Genomic DNA, 19544 nt, shown 5'->3' with positions numbered 1-19544 from the left:
CGCTGACACGGATCTGAGCTAACACTTCAGGTTCTGTGTGAGGCGATACGGTACATCATTGCCTTTTACTTCCTCAATGAAATCGTTTCATCTTATTGCAAAATTACATTTGACTAGGTTTCATACGCAGGAGGTCCCTGTATATAAGGAGAGTGTCTTAGCGTCAGAGTATTCATTCCACTCTCAAACGATCAAGAAGATGGATGAGTCAGCACAGATCGACCTGCTGGTCAAATATTTGCTAAAAGTCATACGAAAGCATAATTCACAGGCGAAAGTGGCAACAAAACTTACTCTTTTGGTCGTTGATTTGATGAAAGTCTTTATATGCTGTGCTTTTGTACTTATATGCTGTGCAAACTTCTTTATATGCTGTGCTTTTGTACTTATATGCTGTGCAAACGTCTTTATATGCTGTGCTTTTGCACTTATATGATGTGCAAACGTCTTTATATGCTGTGCTTTTGTACTTACATGATGTGCAAACTTCATTATATGCTGTGCATTTGTACTTATATGCTGCTCAAACGTCTTTATATGCTGTGCTTTTGTACTTATATGATGTGCAAACGTCTTTATATGCCTTGCTTTTGTACTTATATGCTTTGCAAACTTCTTTATATGCTGTGCTTTTGTACTTATATGCTGTGCAAACGTCTTTATATGCTGTGCTTTTGTACTTATATGCAGTGCAAACTTCTTTATATGCTGTGCTTTTGTATTTATATGATGTGCAAACTTCTTTATATGCTGTGCTTTTGTACTTATATGATGTGCAAACTTCATTATATGCTGTGCATTTGTACTTATATGATGTGCAAACGTCTTTATATGCTGTGCTTTTGTACTTATATGCTGTGCAAACTTCTTTATATGCTGTGCTTTTGTACTTATATGATGTGCAAACTTCTTTATATTTTGTACAAACTTCATTATATGCTGTGATTTTGTACTTGTATGATGTGCAAACTTCATTATATGCTGTGCTTTCTTCCTTATATGATGTGCAAACTTCTTTATATGAAACTTCTTTATAATGAGATGACCGATAGCTGCCGCCAGAATACAACATCAAAGTAACATGAATCTGTCATCAACTTTTTATTGCGAGTGTGAATTTCATTCATGTCAAAATTAATTGCTTTTAGACTCCCAGCTAACTGTCCAGTTAGGATGCCCCTATTTCAGTTCCCTGTGTTTGAAAGCTAGCTTTAAATTCGGGATTTCTATATGGTATTGTGCATAATAGATTGTAGGTGATATTTTGTACCAAAATAAGATTAGCTGACTGTTATTGTGATGTGTTTGATTGACAGGCACTCCAACTACCAGAGGCGTAGCTGGGGGGGGGGGGGGGGCAGGGGGGTACATATGTCCCCGGGCGCCAAGGTACAGGGGCGCCAAATGAGGCTTACAACGTTACGTTATAATAAGTAAACAAGGGTAATATTCAAAAATGTGATTAAACGGGGAGGGGGCTGGGGCCCCAATTTTATAGTTCGTCCCCGGGCGCAAAATATCATAGCTACGCCTCTGCCAACTACATTGTCTGAATAGTGTTGCGATTTTTTTTTTTTACAAGAATACTTAGCTTTATCTTGAAGACACGGAATATGTAATATAATCAAGAATTGATAAGGAAGAAATGATAAGAATTCTATATTATTTGTATTCAGCATTTTATAATATCACATATTCAGTGTATCACATACCTACACATACTATTGTGAGCCTCAGTTTTATATATATATATATATATATATATATATATATATATATATATATATATATATATATATATATATAGAAATTACATAGCTTTTATACCACAGTAAAAAAAAATCTGTTTATAGTATCAGTTCAGTTTAAGTTCAATAACAGTTCAATAGCAATAAGTTCAATAACAATGCTCTCTTCAAAATCAATTTTGACAATTTGTTTAATTTACATATCATCAATAGGAAAATAAATATCAAGTTCGTTAATTGGATGGGGAGGTAACATTTAATATCACCGTGGTATATTATGTTACACATTTGTATTAGGGACTATAGTTCATGGATCAGGCAGCCAGTCACATCATGGTTATTGGTTTGGACGTAAGTGTGTCAGGACATAACGGTTTTCTAACTACTCAGACGGAAGAATACAAAGTTCAGCAGGAAAATACATGTTTATTAGAGACACTTGTGTCGTTTAAGTATGATCGTTCAAAGCAATCTAATTTGGTTTGGAATTTTGCTGCCCTCAAATCGATTATGATTTTTGCTTTTAGAAAAGCTGTATGAAGGTGAAATTATCTAAGTTTACATTTTGTCTCACTCGGCTACAACATGCCGAATTAAGATTGAAGCTAAACGTAACTGCAGTAATAGGAATAATATAATAAAAGGAATAGTGGTTGCATCAGTAGTTGTTGTTGCTGGGTTTTTATTTTGTCTTCTTTGTCGTTTTTTGATGATGGTGATGATGATGATGATGAATCATGACACTATTTTTAACAATCATGATAGTTCAGGTCGTGGTACATTTTTGATCCCTAATTTAAGAACATTGACTACACCTCTGCACTCAAACAAAAACATTTTTGGAAGAAGAAGTATTGATACAGCTGAACAGTATGCACCTGCTGATAATTTAATTGCCTCTGCTGATAATTTAATTGCCTGAATTAAACATATATTGCCCAAGTCAGAGACCGAGTCACATGATCACTTAAATGATTTGTTAACCAATGGGGCGACAACAGCGCAAAGCTTGTAGTTACTTGTTTCGATGAAATGATGCAAAAGGGTCAAGATGGAAGGTTAGCCGAATATTCTAAGATGGCGTCAAGGATATCATCCGTTAGATAGTTTCCTGAAGTTAATAATGAAGTTTGGCTTGAAAATTGCGTTTTGTTGCAATTATTTCTAATGCAGATCAAAATGAAGCTTGGAACATTAGTATTACAGCAATTAGAAAACGAGGTACTGTAACAAAATTGTAGCTTTCATTAAATTGTAGGTTTGAAATAAGGAAACGCATGGTCACTGCGTTGCAAGTTTCTTAAGTGGCTCACGGATATATATATATATATATATATATATATATATATATATATATATACCCTATGAGAGATGTATATATTCTGAATCGCAAAGTGTTTTCTCTATGTCCCCCTGTCGCATTTGCTTGGGATTTTTTTTTCTGTACCTGGGCTCGTATTGCTTACAGTTGACAGAAGAAAAATAAATCATACATGTACTGTATAATTCTTCAAGAAAGTACATTTCTGTCTCTTTTTGTGCGACCTATTTAATTTCAACACTGATATTTCAAGCTACACTTCGCGTAGCGTAATAAATTGGGTACCGATGTTTACATTTAAGGAGACAACTTTTTATATCTGCAGAATAAGAACATTCTCAACAGAAATAGGGATAAATAACCATTGTGCAGTAACTGGTTCCATGTAGCAACTGATGCAGAACCTCTACCTTATGTCATACTTGGGGAGGGGTGGGTATAATTGTTAATATTGGGCAAAAACAAACCAATCCATTCCATTGTTTGAGCTTAAAATATAGTTATATTTTTCTGCATGTACCTATGAATGGTGTAACCCAACACAGGCCTAAAGTACAAGTCATACATGTCATTTATAATGTGGGTATTCTGTAATATTTAAGCTATAGTTGGAATTTTTGAGAATTTGCTTACACATACTTTTAAAAGTGGAGGTTATTCACTTTTTTGTCATTCCTCATCAATCAGTATTCTTTGGAAGATCATTATATAATTGCCCTCGCAATTAAGTATTTCAATATTATGAGATGAAGATAACCATAAAGTATGACCCACTGGGAACCAGATTGAATGTTGTAATTAATGATGTCACATTGAAAGCATTGCATGTTGGAGAAAAGTAACTGCTCAAGGCTCTACTGATAATAAGTATACCAAAAGTCTGCATTTTTTTAAAACCCAATTTAGTGCCAGTCTGCCGTTGTAAAAGACTATAGCAATTGATTATTTTCATTTGGATGTTTTGTGATGACATCCAAGGTGTAAATTACTCAACAATCAAAAATGAATAAAGATACTTTAGTATTTTTTGTTGATTGTTAGTAATAGCACCTACATGACTACATTGATATATACTTTACAGTCTAGCAGAATGTAAGAGTTAACAGTGATCAGAGCTCTCTGGGACCCGAGTATCTGGGCCTAATATGCATGGAATTCACAAAGTACATGCTTTTCTCCCAGTAGTGCGTCTTTGTGATGCAACTCATTTTCCCCCATGACGCTTCTCCTTTTCATATTCAGGTGAGTTGTATCCAATTTGAAGAATAGGTAAAGACTAGATATAAGAAAACATTCATGAAGGTAGTATGACAGATTAACAATTAATCCTTATCTTCCATAAATGACTGACCTTCCAAATACCACTCTGACATACTTCTTTTGAGTGTTTGTAAGCACCTGCAACTGATTGGCAAATAAACGATGCCTAATTCTGTTGTAATGATGTTTAAATTAAATTGGTGATGAAGTGTATATTGGTCATAAGTGTAATCAAATTTTTCTCAGAGACTATGTCAGTTTTGTCACATGATCAATATTCCATAATAATGAGTTGTTTAAGTATCTGTGAATTCTACAGTATACATGAGGCTTTTAAAAAGAGTGCAGAAAATTATGTTGACTCGTTACAATCAGTTGGTGAGGTCTGTTTTCATATTTTAGAAAATGGACTTTTTATGAAAATGAGCCAACAGAAGGAAGACAAAAACAAAAGGTGAAAATTGCATTTGGTTATCAATATTTGAGTATCAGTACCTAAAGCTGTGTGAATCCATCTTAACAGAAGATCTGATCTGCAGTCTATAGCTACATGTATTTAGGTACCATACATGTACCAAGATTACATTTTTCTTCTTCTATTTCTAAAGAGCCCACATTTAACACATATTTATTCCTTAGGATCAACTATTGAGGCATTTAGCACTTTTTAGTAATTAACATATTTGTTCTGAATTAGCTTAATTTGTACATATGGTGTTTGGTATATTTCTTCATTCCTTCTTTGTTTAATTTAATAATAATGATATAATAATAATGATAATAAGTACACCGCCTAGTCTATTGAAGCTCGAAGCACTTTACATCATTACATAGCACATAAAAACATAATGCAATGAGAGGATTACAAAAACAAACACCATGAAATTACAGAACAAAAGTATGCTCACAATAATTAAGGAAATAAACATTTTTAAGCATTTAAGTCTGTTATTTTAGTATAAATATGTGAGTTATAAGTACATTCATAAATGAGATCACAGTGTCCTTGTGTTCAGTGGATAATTCGTTTCACTTAGCTTGGCCTTGGCACGCAAAAGAACATTATCTGTATGACTTCATTTTAACATTGGGAACAATGAGAATACGAGTACTGAAAGAGGAGTGTAAGTTTCTAAATGGGGTATACACATGGATGAGGTCAGATGGGTATACTGGACTGAAGTCATTCAACAGAATATAACATAGTGGATAGATTTTGTGTTTGATTCTGGATTTAACAGGTAGCCACTGGAGGTTACAGAGCAGGGGGAGGTATGCTTAGTTCTTTGTACTCTAAAGAGAATCAAAGTTGCTGTGTATTGAAATATTTGATGTTTCAGTAGTAGATAGTGAGATGAACCAGTTAGAAGTGAATTACAATAGTCAAGTCTTCAAAGACTAAAGAACACACAAATATTTTTATGGCATCAACTGAAAGAAAATTGCAAATGGAACTGATGCATCTCAGTTCCAGATATAAAGCCTTACATATGCTCATGACAGGTTGGTGTAATGAGAGGGTATGATCAAGTTTTGCACTGGCTTGTTTGAATTTAATGTTGGTATTGCTGATACATACACTTACTGTTTGAAGTAATGAGGTCATAATGACTCATCTGTCATCCATGTAAAAGTAAAGGATTTTAATGAGGTCATAATGACTCATCTGCAGCTTTTTACATGTCATCCATGACTTCACATTCTCTGTACCTTGGAGGGTAGCCTCAAATTCAGTTGGGCAGCTAGATTTGTATATTTGTATGTCATTAGCACACAGTTGGTGAGACAGCAGATGTTGATCTATGACACTCAAGAGTGGTTAAGTGTAGAATGAAGAGGATGGGGCTGAGAATAGAGCCTTGAGAAACACCAAAACATGAATCATCTGCGCTGGAATGTTTTCCATTTACAGACAAAATTTGTGTCCTGTTGACCTCCAGAAATGTAACAAGTTGCTTATACAGGTTATTTTAATCCAGTATTAGCGTTTTCATGATTAGACAGGAGTAATGCCACATGGATAACACAGTGAGTGGCAGAAGATAACGCAACTAAAGGGTGCAGATAATGGTAAATTCTCCATCCATAAAGTAGTCCAAGTTTCACAGATCATTTCATATGATGGCATATTAGAACGTTTTATTAGCATTGTTTTCATCCAAAAACAATTTGTTCAGACACAGGTCCGAGGGCAAGTGGCTAAAAAAAGTCACAAGACTCCAGTTCCTTGCACCCATGAAGGCCCTATTTTATTTACTGTTATTTTGACAGAATATTGAAAATGCAGTATTTTGAATGTGAAAAGATATAAAGAAAAATCGTGTTAAACTGAAATGTTTGTTTTCCTCCCAAAAAAATATTTCACATGGTGCAATGTTTTCCTCTGGGCCCTGATGTCAATCTTTGTCCAGTTGTGCCAGTAACAATCAGTTTTGCAGAGACTGGCCCAGGAAAAGTATCTTTAAAAAAATTCACTTGTCCTGACTTAAAAATCCACTCGTTCAACAAGGTTACATTTCTTACTATTATTTTTAACAAACACGCCATGTCCAGAAAAATTAAATATTCAGTCCCTCATACTTGTGATATTGGTCACTGAACCTTTGTTCACATTCTGCTGATGAGGGCCTCACAGCCAGTGAGGTTTCCAACTATTTCTGTATGCTCAGTAAGGTAAATTCTGCATATTCATTTGGTAAATTCTGCATGCTTAGTTGGTAAATTATGAATAATTGTGTCCAAAACCTCTGCTCTGGGATTTATGACTATGCCTTCACAGGGATGGTCCTGGCTTTTAAAAAGCTGTCGCCAAAAAAATCGCCAACCTCAATATTTTGTCGCCAATTTTCAAAAAGTGTCGCCAAAACAAGTAGTGTACATTTTTCCAGGTGTTAAATTAGTCTATTAATGTAACAGGCAATGAAAATTACAAAAGATGGGTTAGTTAATACATTAATTACAACAAGCATTAACAAAATGTTACAAAGTGTTACATGAAGATCTGTCGCGATTTTAGGGCTGCCAACTTGTTGAATGCAGTTTCAAAGTGTAATTTTTCACATCTGTACATGCTGATTCTCATTAAATTCTCGAGAGATGAGAAGCAGAGCTTATTTCTGATGTCAGTTTTTATGAGGTTCATCTTACTGAATCCACGTTCACAGTCTACAGTGCCGACAGGTGACACCAGTAGTCTCTCAGCAACCCCACCCCCCCATGGCTAGCTTCACAAAGCTTGTAGTGAATTGCTTCCTAAATCGCAAGAATGATCAGTGAAAGCTGTATAAATTTTCTCGACAAGCAAAATAGGATCTCCATTCCCACGAATGAAACTTACACGGCACGAGTCAACACCGCGCAATATTGGACTGTATATATAAGCATAAATTCACACCAAAGTTAGGGACTCTTTCACTCCTGTATTTTGAGAAATAAATAATTATTATTAATTATGCAAAACTTTTTTTTTTTTTTTTGTTTTGCTATTTCTTGTTGCGGAGTTTAAGTCTCTGCAGCCGTAACACGGAATTGATGGCAAAAGGAAAAGATCAATGAGTAAAATGCTGCACTGGCGACATATATAATTGTGATTGAGATTTTTTCCATTTGCTTTGTATTTATACACAGTCGGTACTTCAAAGGTTATCAGTTTTCTATGAAGGTTCAGCAAAACTATTGTATTGGTATAGGTAAAAAAAAACAACAAAAAAAAACACAGAAGGATTATCCATACAGTTGTATCTGTTCTATTCGGTCAGTTGTAGGTATAGTGCGGTAGCATGATTGACTGTATCGCAGCATACAGTACTCAGCCCAGATGTCAGCATAAGCAGATTATGATGTAACAATGCACTGTAAAGATGGGTTTGTCAATACGAACAAAGGATCGTTTGTGTAACAGATTGATTCCAATACATTGCTTAGTCAAGTTTGTGGCTTCCTTTCGTTCTCGCTTTTAATTTATTGAGTCCAAATCCATGATTGTATGTACAAATTAAATAACCAAAAAGTATGTTGCCAAAAAATCGCCAGATGAGATATTTTTGTTGCCAATAAGGGAAAAAAAAATCGCAATTTGCGACATTGGTGAAGCCCAGGACGATCCCTGCCTTCATGTTGATGGTATTTCATCATGATCTGTATGTTGAGATAAGTTGGTATTTCATTATTATCTGTTGAGATAAGTTGGTATTTCATCATGATCTGTGTGTTGAGATAAGCTGGTATTTCATCATGATCTGTGTGTTGAGATAAGTTGGTATTTCATCATGATCTGTGTTTGAGATAAGTTGGTATTTCATAATGATCTGTGTTGAGATAAGTTGGTATTTCATCATGATCTGTGTGTTGAGATAAGCTGGTATTTCATCATGATCTGTGTGTTGAGATAAGTTGGTATTTCATCATGATCTGTGTGTTGAGATAAGTTGGTATTTCGTAGCTGTCAACCCTCATGAATTTGGTGTGAATTTCACGACGATTCACGGATTCACGCCATAAGCCAAAAATTCACAAATTTTCCAATCCTCAATTATTTTAAATCTTTAATAAAATAACCAATTTCCCGTTAAGCGCTAGTCGCGATATTCGCAGTTGCCGAAACAGTCCGGTACTGCTGGTCACTATATTAGTAGATCTACAGCCGATTAGTACAGTTGGCCCGGTAGCAAACATTTTAGCCTATTTTAATCTATATGTATAAGAGTAGTTTTACAAATGCTTTTGAGAGAAACTGGGGCCTAACCGGAAATTTGCTCTGCGCATGCGTCAAAACACTGAATTGAGTTACCGTTCAGCATCGCATGTAAGATCTTGAAAATGTCTTCACCACCAAGGAAAAAGAAATGTACTACTCAAAAAGTGAAGTTTAATTTGGAATATATAAAAAATTGGCCATGCATTCTGCCATTAAATATTAATATTCATTCATGCTTTTTGCACTCAGTGTGCCATCGCAGAGAAGATGTGAGGAAGAATGTCGGTTGCAAAAAACACGGAGAAGTTGGGAAAATTAAGAATTTGCAGATTTCAGCTCTGGAATATTTTAAACCATTGGCGGAAGACCTGCAGGCTACCAACACTGAAGCATTATTTGTGAGTTTTCTTGTCGAACACAATCTACCTTTATCAGCTGGAGACCATGCTAAACATTTGTTCTGACAAATGTTCCTGGACTCGAAAATCGCTTCCAAATTTTCCTGTGGAAGAACCAGAAATGCTGCAGATCCTGTGCATTCCTCACAGCAACAGTGACAGCGAAAGAGTATTTTCCTTAGTGAGGAAAAATAAGACAGACTTTAGGGCCTCCTTAGCTGCAGAAAATTTGTCAGCAATTTTAGTCCCCAAGATCAACCAGCAGGCAAGAAGTCGGAACTGTTTATAAAACAAATTTACGATCAAGCGGTTGAGGAAGTTCAAGTCTGCCACAGTATCATGTCTTGATAAATAACTATTTCTGCATATATGTAGTGTTTTATTTTTATTTTGTGAACTTGATATAGTGCAGTATTGACGGTTGGAATGGATGGAGTGGTCAGAGTGGATGGAGTTATCGTCATGGTATTTTTCACGAATTCATGTCCAAATTCATGACTTTTTATCCCTATTTTCACTAATTGTGAGCTTGGAAGGTTGGTAGCTATGGTATTTCATCATGATCTGTATGTTGAGATCAGCTGGTATTTTGTCATGATCTTTATGTTAAGATAAGTTGGTATTTCTTCATGATCTGTGTGTTGAGATAAGTTGGTTTTTCATTATGATCTGTATGTTGAGATAAGTTGGTATTTCATCATGATCTATGTGTTGAGATAAGTTGGTATTTCATCATGACCTGTATGTTGAGATAAGTATTCATTATGTTTGGAGTAATTTTGTTTCCTGAATGTTGCAGAAACATTCATGCATCTTGATAAAGGTTGAAAATAGAGATGAAGATGGAGAGGAATTGATCTTGTTTTATATTCATCAGTAAAAACAGTAGCTTCGGGTTCTTAATGCAGTAGTACTGTATCATCATTACAGTTACAGAAAACACTAATTTTATTCCATGATAGTTGGAGGCTTCAGACAATCTGAACTAAATGAATTGAAATGTAATGATCTCACTTTCTTTATGGTTAAAAGCAAAGAAAAGAGGCATAGTCAGAAATCACAGCACAAATATTCAGAATTAGCACGTTTTATGATTTCTTTCTTTCTCTGACATAATTCTTTGTAAACTAAGTTTGATTATTTTTTAATTATAAATGTGTGCATATTATATTTATAAACTTAGTGCATTACTCTGGTTATTTAACCCAATAAATGTGTTTCACTAGTGGACTTCGTAGACTTCATTATTGAAATCTGCTGATAGCAACACAAGCTACTGAATTTTTAATTGCCAGATATGTTTTATTTAAATCAATTGCCATCAGAGACTTGTAATTGCCATTAGCGATTGCCACAGACAACATATTAACATGTATACAGTGGTTCCAGCTAAAGCTGATTCATACTAGATTCAGTCAGATATGGTTTCTTCTGTACAAGATGAGTAGGTGATTATACTCATATACAACGAATTGTAACGTGGTCTTTACAAGGCAAAATATTTTGTAGAGAATTGGTTATATTAATTTAGTCAATTGCTCAAGTTCCAGAAATTTCACAGATATGATAGTCATTATGAAAGTGGCTTAAAATTGTAGGGCACATCCTTCTTATTAGCGTGTGTGAGTGTGATTTGGACTTTTAACATAGCTTTAACAATTTTTCAGTCATATTGCTATGCAGACAGTGTGGCAGTTTATAGTAATGTCTAGCGCTGGGGCATCATGCCGCAGACATGTAGCATGATGTCCCACCCAGTCACATTATCCTGACATCAGGCTGATCAGTCCTAACACTAACCTCTTAATGCTGAGCACCTAGCGAGGTAGCTGTTAGTCTTTGGTATGACTCTGCCAGGGTTCAAACCCATGACCTCCCTTATCTGAGGCAGATGCTCTAACCACTAGGCCACAAGAGCGGTTTCTTAACTAGTCAAAATGTATTTTTGACACAATTTCTTACGCTATCTCAGTTCTGTAAAGTTTTTTAAAAACAATTTCAATTTAGGTATGAAAAAATATATTTGTATCGTTCTTGAATGTAATTCTTGTGCTTGATATTCCTCATTTGTAGTTTACTGGGTTAGTGATGATTATTTTTGAAAAAATATAGGATTTCCAGGAAATATATAAAGTTTTCAAACTTTTATATATTGTGTCAATAGCTATGCAGAATTCTTAGATGCATTATTCCATATCAGCTTTTGAGTACAGAGTACTCAGATACTTCGGGGTAGTGTAATTCCAAAGAGATATTTGAATGGACTATTTTTCTCAAGATTGTTGCTCTAGAACAAGGGTCTCAAACTCAAACCACCCTGAAGGCTGCATGAGGATATTTATGATGGCCCAAGGGCCTCACCACCTTTGTTACCTCTCATGACTTGTGACATCAATCATTTTGTGGGCCTTAGAATAGGGCTGGGTGGGCTGACATCAATCATTTTGTGGGCCTTAGAATAGGGCTTGGTGGGCTGACATCAATCATTTTGTGGGCCTTAGAATACGGCTTGGCGGGCTGCATGGGCTGTTTGTTTGAGACCCCTGCTATAGAAGATTCACATACTTCTGCCTGTACCAGTCCTCCATAATAACACCGCACTCTTGCCATAAGGCCCTTCTGCCTGTACCAGTCCTCCATAATAACACCGCACTCTTGCCATAAGGCCCTTCTGCCTGTACCAGTCCTCCATAATAACACCACACTCTTGCCATAAGGCCCTTCTGCCTGTACCAGTCCTCCATAATAACACCACACTCTTGCCATAAGGCCCTTCTGCCTGTACCAGTCCTCCATAATAACACCGCACTCTTGCCATAAGGCCCTTCTGCCTGTACCAGTCCTCCATAATAACACCACACTCTTGCCATAAGGCCCTTCTGCCTGTACCAGTCCTTCGTAATAACACCACACTCTTGCCATAAGGCCCTTCTGCCTGTACCAGTCCTTCATAATAACACCACACTCTTGCCATAAGGCCCTTCTGCCTGTACCAGTCCTCCATAATAACACCGCACTCTTGCCATAAGGCCCTTCTGCCTGTACCAGTCCTCCATAATAACACCACACTCTTGCCATAAGGCCCTTCTGCCTGTACCAGTCCTCCATAATAACACCGCACTCTTGCCATAAGGCCCTTCTGCCTGTACCAGTCCTCCATAATAACACCACACTCTTGCCATAAGGCCCTTCTGCCTGTACCAGTCCTCCATAATAACACCACACTCTTGCCATAAGGCCCTTCTGCCTGTACCAGTCCTCCATAATAACACCGCACTCTTGCCATAAGGCCCTTCTGCCTGTACCAGTCCTCCATAATAACACCACACTCTTGCCATAAGGCCCTTCTGCCTGTACCAGTCCTCCATAATAACACCACACTCTTGCCATAAGGCCCTTCTGCCTGTACCAGTCCTCCATAATAACACCACACTCTTGCCATAAGGCCCTTCTGCCTGTACCAGTCCTTCGTAATAACACCACACTCTTGCCATAAGGCCCTTCTGCCTGTACCAGTCCTTCATAATAACACCACACTCTTGCCATAAGGCCCTTCTGCCTGTACCAGTCCTTCATAATAACACCACACTCTTGCCATAAGGCCCTTCTGCCTGTACCAGCCCTTCATAATAACACCACACTCTTGCCATAAGGCCCTTCTGCCTGTACCAGTCCTTCGTAATAACACCACACTCTTGCCATAAGGCCCTTCTGCCTGTACCAGTCCTTCGTAATAACACCACACTCTTGCCATAAGGCCCTTCTGCCTGTACCAGTCCTTCGTAATAACACCACACTCTTGCCATAAGGCCCTTCTGCCTGTACCAGTCCTTCATAATAACACCACACTCTTGCCATAAGGCCCTTCTGCCTGTACCAGTCCTTCATAATAACACCACACTCTTGCCATAAGGCCCTTCTGCCTGTACCAGCCCTTCATAATAACACCACACTCTTGCCATAAGGCCCTTCTGCCTGTACCAGTCCTTCGTAATAACACCACACTCTTGCCATAAGGCCCTTCTGCCTGTACCAGTCCTTCGTAATAACACCACACTCTTGCCATAAGGCCCTTCTGCCTGTACCAGTCCTTCGTAATAACACCACACTCTTGCCATAAGGCCCTTCTGCCTGTACCAGTCCTTCATAATAACACCACACTCTTGCCATAAGGCCCTTCTGCCTGTACCAGCCCTTCATAATAACACCACACTCTTGCCATAAGGCCCTTCTGCCTGTACCAGTCCTTCGTAATAACACCACACTCTTGCCATAAGGCCCTTCTGCCTGTACCAGTCCTTCATAATAACACCACACTCTTGCCATAAGGCCCTTCTGCCTGTACCAGTCCTTCATAATAACACCACACTCTTGCCATAAGGCCCTTCTGCCTGTACCAGTCCTTCATAATAACACCACACTCTTGCCATAAGGCCCTTATGCCTGTACCAGTCCTTCATAATAACACCACACTCTTGCCATAAGGCCCTTCTGCCTGTACCAGTCCTTCATAATAACACCACACTCTTGCCATAAGGCCCTTCATTAGGATTCTGTTCTGTTTTCAAGGCAGGCATGATCATGGGATTCTTTTCTGATAAAAGTCAGGAAACCATTTGACCTTGTATTGTCAGACGACAACTCTCTTTGCTGTGTGGCACATGCTGTGCAGGTATGATCACAACTAAAACTTGCATCATGGGTCAACCTTTACAAATTTCTTGATTTTCTTTCCCCGGACCCAGAATTTGAAGCAGTGTGCAAATCCTTCACTACCCATTCCTTACAATGCAACATAATTATGTATTTTTTTATGACATATACAGTTCATACTTTATTATCAGCATTGATGAAGATGAAAAACAAAGTCATATCATAATTGTAGTAATGGAAAGCTATGTAAAAATCTTGCAAGAACTAGCTTCAATTTTCTTTTTTTGAAGATGAGCCTGTTATAACCATATGTGATCAGTTTATATTCTTTTTAATCAACAAAGAACAAATGGCAGTGTATTAGCAAAATGGGAAGGGAGACAGTAATTGGTGCAGACCACATACACATAGTTGATAAGATAAAACAATACATAGGTTAAGTGTTTGTTAGCATAGAATATGGTTGACTTTTTAAAATTAACATTGTCTGTTCTCAGTATGTTTAGTGTGAGAAAGCTTGCCAGTAGCTTCTCGTGGGTCGGTGGTTCTTTCCGGGGTTTTCCCGGGTTCTTCCTCCACCATTAATACTGGCCGCCATGTATAGCCTATCATGTGCTGAAAAATGGCATTAAACCCTACAACAACAACAACAGGATGTTTAGTTTGTAACAAATTAATATCTACATGATGCTTTGATAAAAACCATTTCATTTTGTTCTCAAGGATCACAAGATCTTAAATTTTTTTTATTCAGTTACACATTGAAACTTAACAAAAAAATGTTTAAGATTTTGATGTGTATCTTAATTCTATGACATTGTCTTACAATAGGAAGTTGAAAAATGTCTCAGAAAACGGAGATAGATAATTGGATTCCTATGAAAAATAATGTAAAAATATAAACGTGTATTAGAGCTTCCGAACAGTATACCCCCCCCCCCATTTATGAACTTAATATACCTTTAATGTGCCATAGTAGGAGAGTAACTAAAATGTTTGTTTTTTATGTTTGATATTTACTTTCATCATGGGATATCCCAGGCTGATGAACTCTTCTTTGCATACATTGTCCCTAAGGACATTGCCTGTGTTTACATAAATATTCATATGATAACTAAACAAATGTATTAAACTATCAGATCTTTGAAACCGACATAGTACTTTTTAGCGATATAAGAAAACACAATTTGTATCATATTCAGTCAGATTGCTTTAATAACCCAAGGCCAAAAACAAAATATTCTGGTTGTCTGACTGTCCCTGTTTCTCATTGCCGACCCTAGCACTTTTGTCTCCCATGGTAAAAAAAAAAGTCACTGAAAATCTAAATATATACAAAAGTAACAACGTTTCAAAAATAATTTTAAAAGAAATGACATTCCTACCCTAATTTTGAAATCATTGCAATATTAAACACATTTTCTTTTGCCTAATGAACCCGACTATTCCTTGGTATGTGCCCATTGGTGATGAATGCAAACAAGTTATCAGCTCTTGTTATCTGAAGATCATTTACTTTGCATGTAATCGATTAGTTTGATGTTTTGTGGCACAGCAAAACAACTAGGTTATTTAGTGCAGTGGTAGTAATGTGATGTGCACAAGGTTACACCATGGTACATGTAGTTAACCAGTGCTGATTCAATGGTAGTGAATCAAGCATACTAACCACTGAGCCATCAGTTTCTTCCCCCATTGGTCACCTCCTACAGCATGTATTCGATCCCACCAGGCCTGTTCTTTATTTCTGAATCCTCATATACAATGTAATATACATAATACATGTATTAGATCACATCAGGCCTGTTTTACATTTCTGGACCCTCGTGTAAATGTATAGACATAATACAACATGTATTAGATCCCATCAGGCCTGTTTTACATTTCTGGACCCTCAAGTACATGTAATAGACATAATACAACATGTATTAGGTCACATCAGGCCTGTTTTACATTTCTGGACCCTCATGTAAATGTATAGACATAATACATGTATTAGATCACATCAGGCCTGTTTAACATTTCTGGACCCTCATGTACATGTAATAGACATAATACATGTATTAGATCCCACCAGGCCTGTTTTACATTTCTGGACCTTCATGTACATGTAATAGACATAATACATGTATTAGATCACATCAGGCCTGTTTTACATTTCTGGACCCTCATGTAAATGTAACAGACATAATAATGATCATGTGATTGTTTTTGTTTTAATTTGGATTTTTTTAAAGAATATTTGTACCAAAAGAATTTTTGGATATCGTCATCATCAAGTGGATGAATGTTTTCATGCCATTCCTAAACTTCTGTTTACCAATAGAACAGTTTGTGGCAACTCAAATCAGGGATTTACAGGTTTCATACAAATTGGCTTGCCCAGGGCAAGCTGGCTCAAAAATTGAATTTGCCATAAACAAAATTCAACTTGCCCCAAACATAATATCCCATCATGAGTAAGACAAATAAGATACACAGTAATAAATTATGGGATATTATAAGGAAATCACATATTTATTATAATATGGGATATTTTAAGGAAATCACATGTTTATTATAATATGGGATATTTTAAGAAAATCATGTGTTTATTATAATATGAGATATTTTAAGGAAATCACGTATTTATTATAATATGAGATATTTTAAGGAAATTGCGTATTTATTATAATATCGGATATTTTATGGAAATCATATATTTATTATAATATAGGATATTTTAAGGAAATCACATGTATTGTAATCACATATTTATTGTAATATGAGATATTTTAAGGAAATCACATATTATAATATGGGATATTTTAAGGAAATTACGTATTCATTACAATATGGGATATTTTAAGGAAATTACTTATTCATTACAATATGGGATATTTTAAAGAAATCGCTTATTACAATATGGGATATTTTAAGGAAATCTCATATTTATTACAATATGGGATATTTTAAGGAAATCACGATTTGTTACAATATGGGATATTTTAAGGACATCACATATTTATACAATTTGGATCTTTTAAGGAATTCACATTTATTACAGTATGTGATATTTTAAGGAAATCTCATATTTATTATAACTTTTGTTCTTTTGTTTTCTTTCTAGCTTGGTTTCACCTTTAAAAAATGATATACATGTAGATAGATATATATAATAAAAGTGTTAGAAGGTAGATATATGTAGAAGAGAAAAAATAGACACATGTACACGGCGGATAGGTAACGGAAAATTTGTAAGTAAAAAGAGAGGGATTTAGGTCAAAGAACTCTAACTGAAAAAGCGAACAACCAACAACAGAATTGTGTTACCGCTCTGGTGGTCTAGTGGTTAGAGCATCTGCCTCAGATGCAGGAGGTTGTGGGTTCAATCCCCGGCCAAGTCATGGCGAAGACTTACAAAAATGGTACTAACAGCTGCCTTGTTTGGCACTCAGCATTAAGAGGTTAGTGTTAGGATGGTGTGACTGGGTGGGACATCATGCTACATGTCTGCGACATGATACCCCATTGCTAGGCACCACTGTCAACTGCCACTCTGCAGATATCGTAGCAATATGACTGAAAACTTGTTAAAGCTATGTTAAAAATCAAAATCACGCACACACACACACAGAACTGTGTTAATTTAGTCACACACACACACACACAGAACTGTTAATTTAAATTTAATCATGGTTTAATACATAACATTTTTCTTATTCTAATTTTCCACAAGTTCAAATGATTATGCAGATTTAAGTGTCCATCCAGAAAACATAACAAAAAGTAAAAATGAGTCCATGACTGAGATGGTCTACAAATATCAATGAATTCTTTTTTTTTGTGGTACTTTTTCTACATTGTGTCCACTCATGTCTGCTTCAAATCATGCATCAAAAGCTGACTTTTGGGAATGATTTGAGAACACTTATTTTCATCTATTTAACTGTTTGCCAAGCAGTTATGATGTATTTGTCTCCTGTAATTATCACATACACAATATTTCATAAGCACTGCTTGTGTGTGCTACATTTTCACAACATCAATCATGCTTTGAATTAGTCCTACACTGTAAGACATCCACCCTGATATTGCTTGTGTTGACCCAAACAACATAAATGTCAGGGTGGATGTCTTACATTGTAGGACTAACTTTGAATGGAATCCTCCTGATGGTTTATTGTTAGAAAAGAGTGTCTTTTATTTCCCAAACACCTGTCAAACAAATCTCATGTGTTACATTATTAACTTCTAACACCTATTTACCTTAAAATTGGTGACTTGCATCAAAACAAGCTTTGATAAGCTGATTGTTTGGAGTTGGTAAGCTGGCAACTGCATGAAGCTAACTTAGGAAATGGAGTTGGTTAATCCTGGGTAGATACAAATATAACAATTAAAATATAACTGATAAGTTAAACTATATTTATTCTTTATTTGACAGAACTTGTTTTAAATGATGAATTTATTTGTAATACATTCTGTTTAGCAACTACAGTTGAATGTATACACAACACCATTATTATCACTTTTGAATGTATAAACAAAGCCAATATTACTGCCGTTGAATGTATACACAATGCCATTAAATGTATACACAATGCCATTAAATGTATACACAATTACATTATTACTACTTTTGAATGTATAAACAAAGCCAATATTACTATCATTGAATGTGTGCACAGTGTCATTATTACTACAATTGAATGTATACACAGTGTCATTATTACTACAATTGAATGTATACACAGTGTCATTATTACTACGTTGAATGTTTACACAGTGCCATTATTACTACAATTGAATCTATACACAATGCTATTATTACTACATTGAATGTTTACACAGTGTCATTATTACTACCACTGAATGTATACACAATGCCATTATTACTACAATTGAATCTATACACAATGCTATTATTACTACATTGAATGTTTACACAGTGTCATTATTACTACTATTGAATATATACATAATGCCATTATTACTACTGTTGAATGTATACACTGTACCCATTATTCGCACGTTTGCTATTTAGCAGCATGGACAATTTCATGTATGAAGAACTGTTGACTAGTCAGCATGGACAAACATCAGGGACAGGGTTCTTGTGTTGGGAACTATTGACTAGCTCAGCATGGACAGTGAAGGATTTAACACATTAACCCCTGGAGGTTTTTGTCATTTTTGCCTGAAAATCGAGTAGGAAACACACTTTGAATGCCATTTCTGAGTAGATCCGAAAACACCAAATCCCAGGTGATCTTTCAATAACATACTGCCTAGTTGTGTTAGAAACATTGTTTTTCATTGGCTATTTGGTTCGCACATGTGCAGAAGGGTAAAAGTTGGATTTTAAATAAAAAAATTTGATAAACGGAGCCATTATTTTTGTATGGAGACCACTCTTTATTCCAAATGCCCATCTTATCCAACTTTTTGCAAAGGCTCATCTATCCCTTTGCAGTTCATACCGGTTT

At 36.0% G+C, this 19544-nt stretch overlaps 1 protein-coding gene across 2 annotated transcripts in view; it reads left to right on the top strand.

Moving 5' to 3' along the window:
- The first annotated feature begins 2784 nt into the window (after positions 1 to 2784).
- LOC149781031 (uncharacterized) overlaps positions 2785 to 19544 on the top strand; it is a 146496-nt gene continuing 129736 nt past the window's right edge. For both annotated transcript variants that reach the window (XM_089938166.1, XM_089938165.1), the window contains exon 1: positions 2785 to 2969. In XM_089938166.1, the coding sequence (XP_089794292.1) occupies positions 2916 to 2969 (54 nt within the window). In that variant the 5' untranslated portion in view covers positions 2785 to 2915. The remainder of the gene's footprint in view (positions 2970 to 19544) is intronic.

This window comes from Sinohyriopsis cumingii, chromosome 16 (assembly GCF_028554795.1).
Source record: "Sinohyriopsis cumingii isolate HCF-2022 chromosome 16, ASM2855479v2, whole genome shotgun sequence".
Classification (NCBI taxonomy): domain Eukaryota; kingdom Metazoa; phylum Mollusca; class Bivalvia; order Unionida; family Unionidae; genus Sinohyriopsis; species Sinohyriopsis cumingii.
This window is presented reverse-complemented; position numbering and strand designations above follow the sequence as displayed.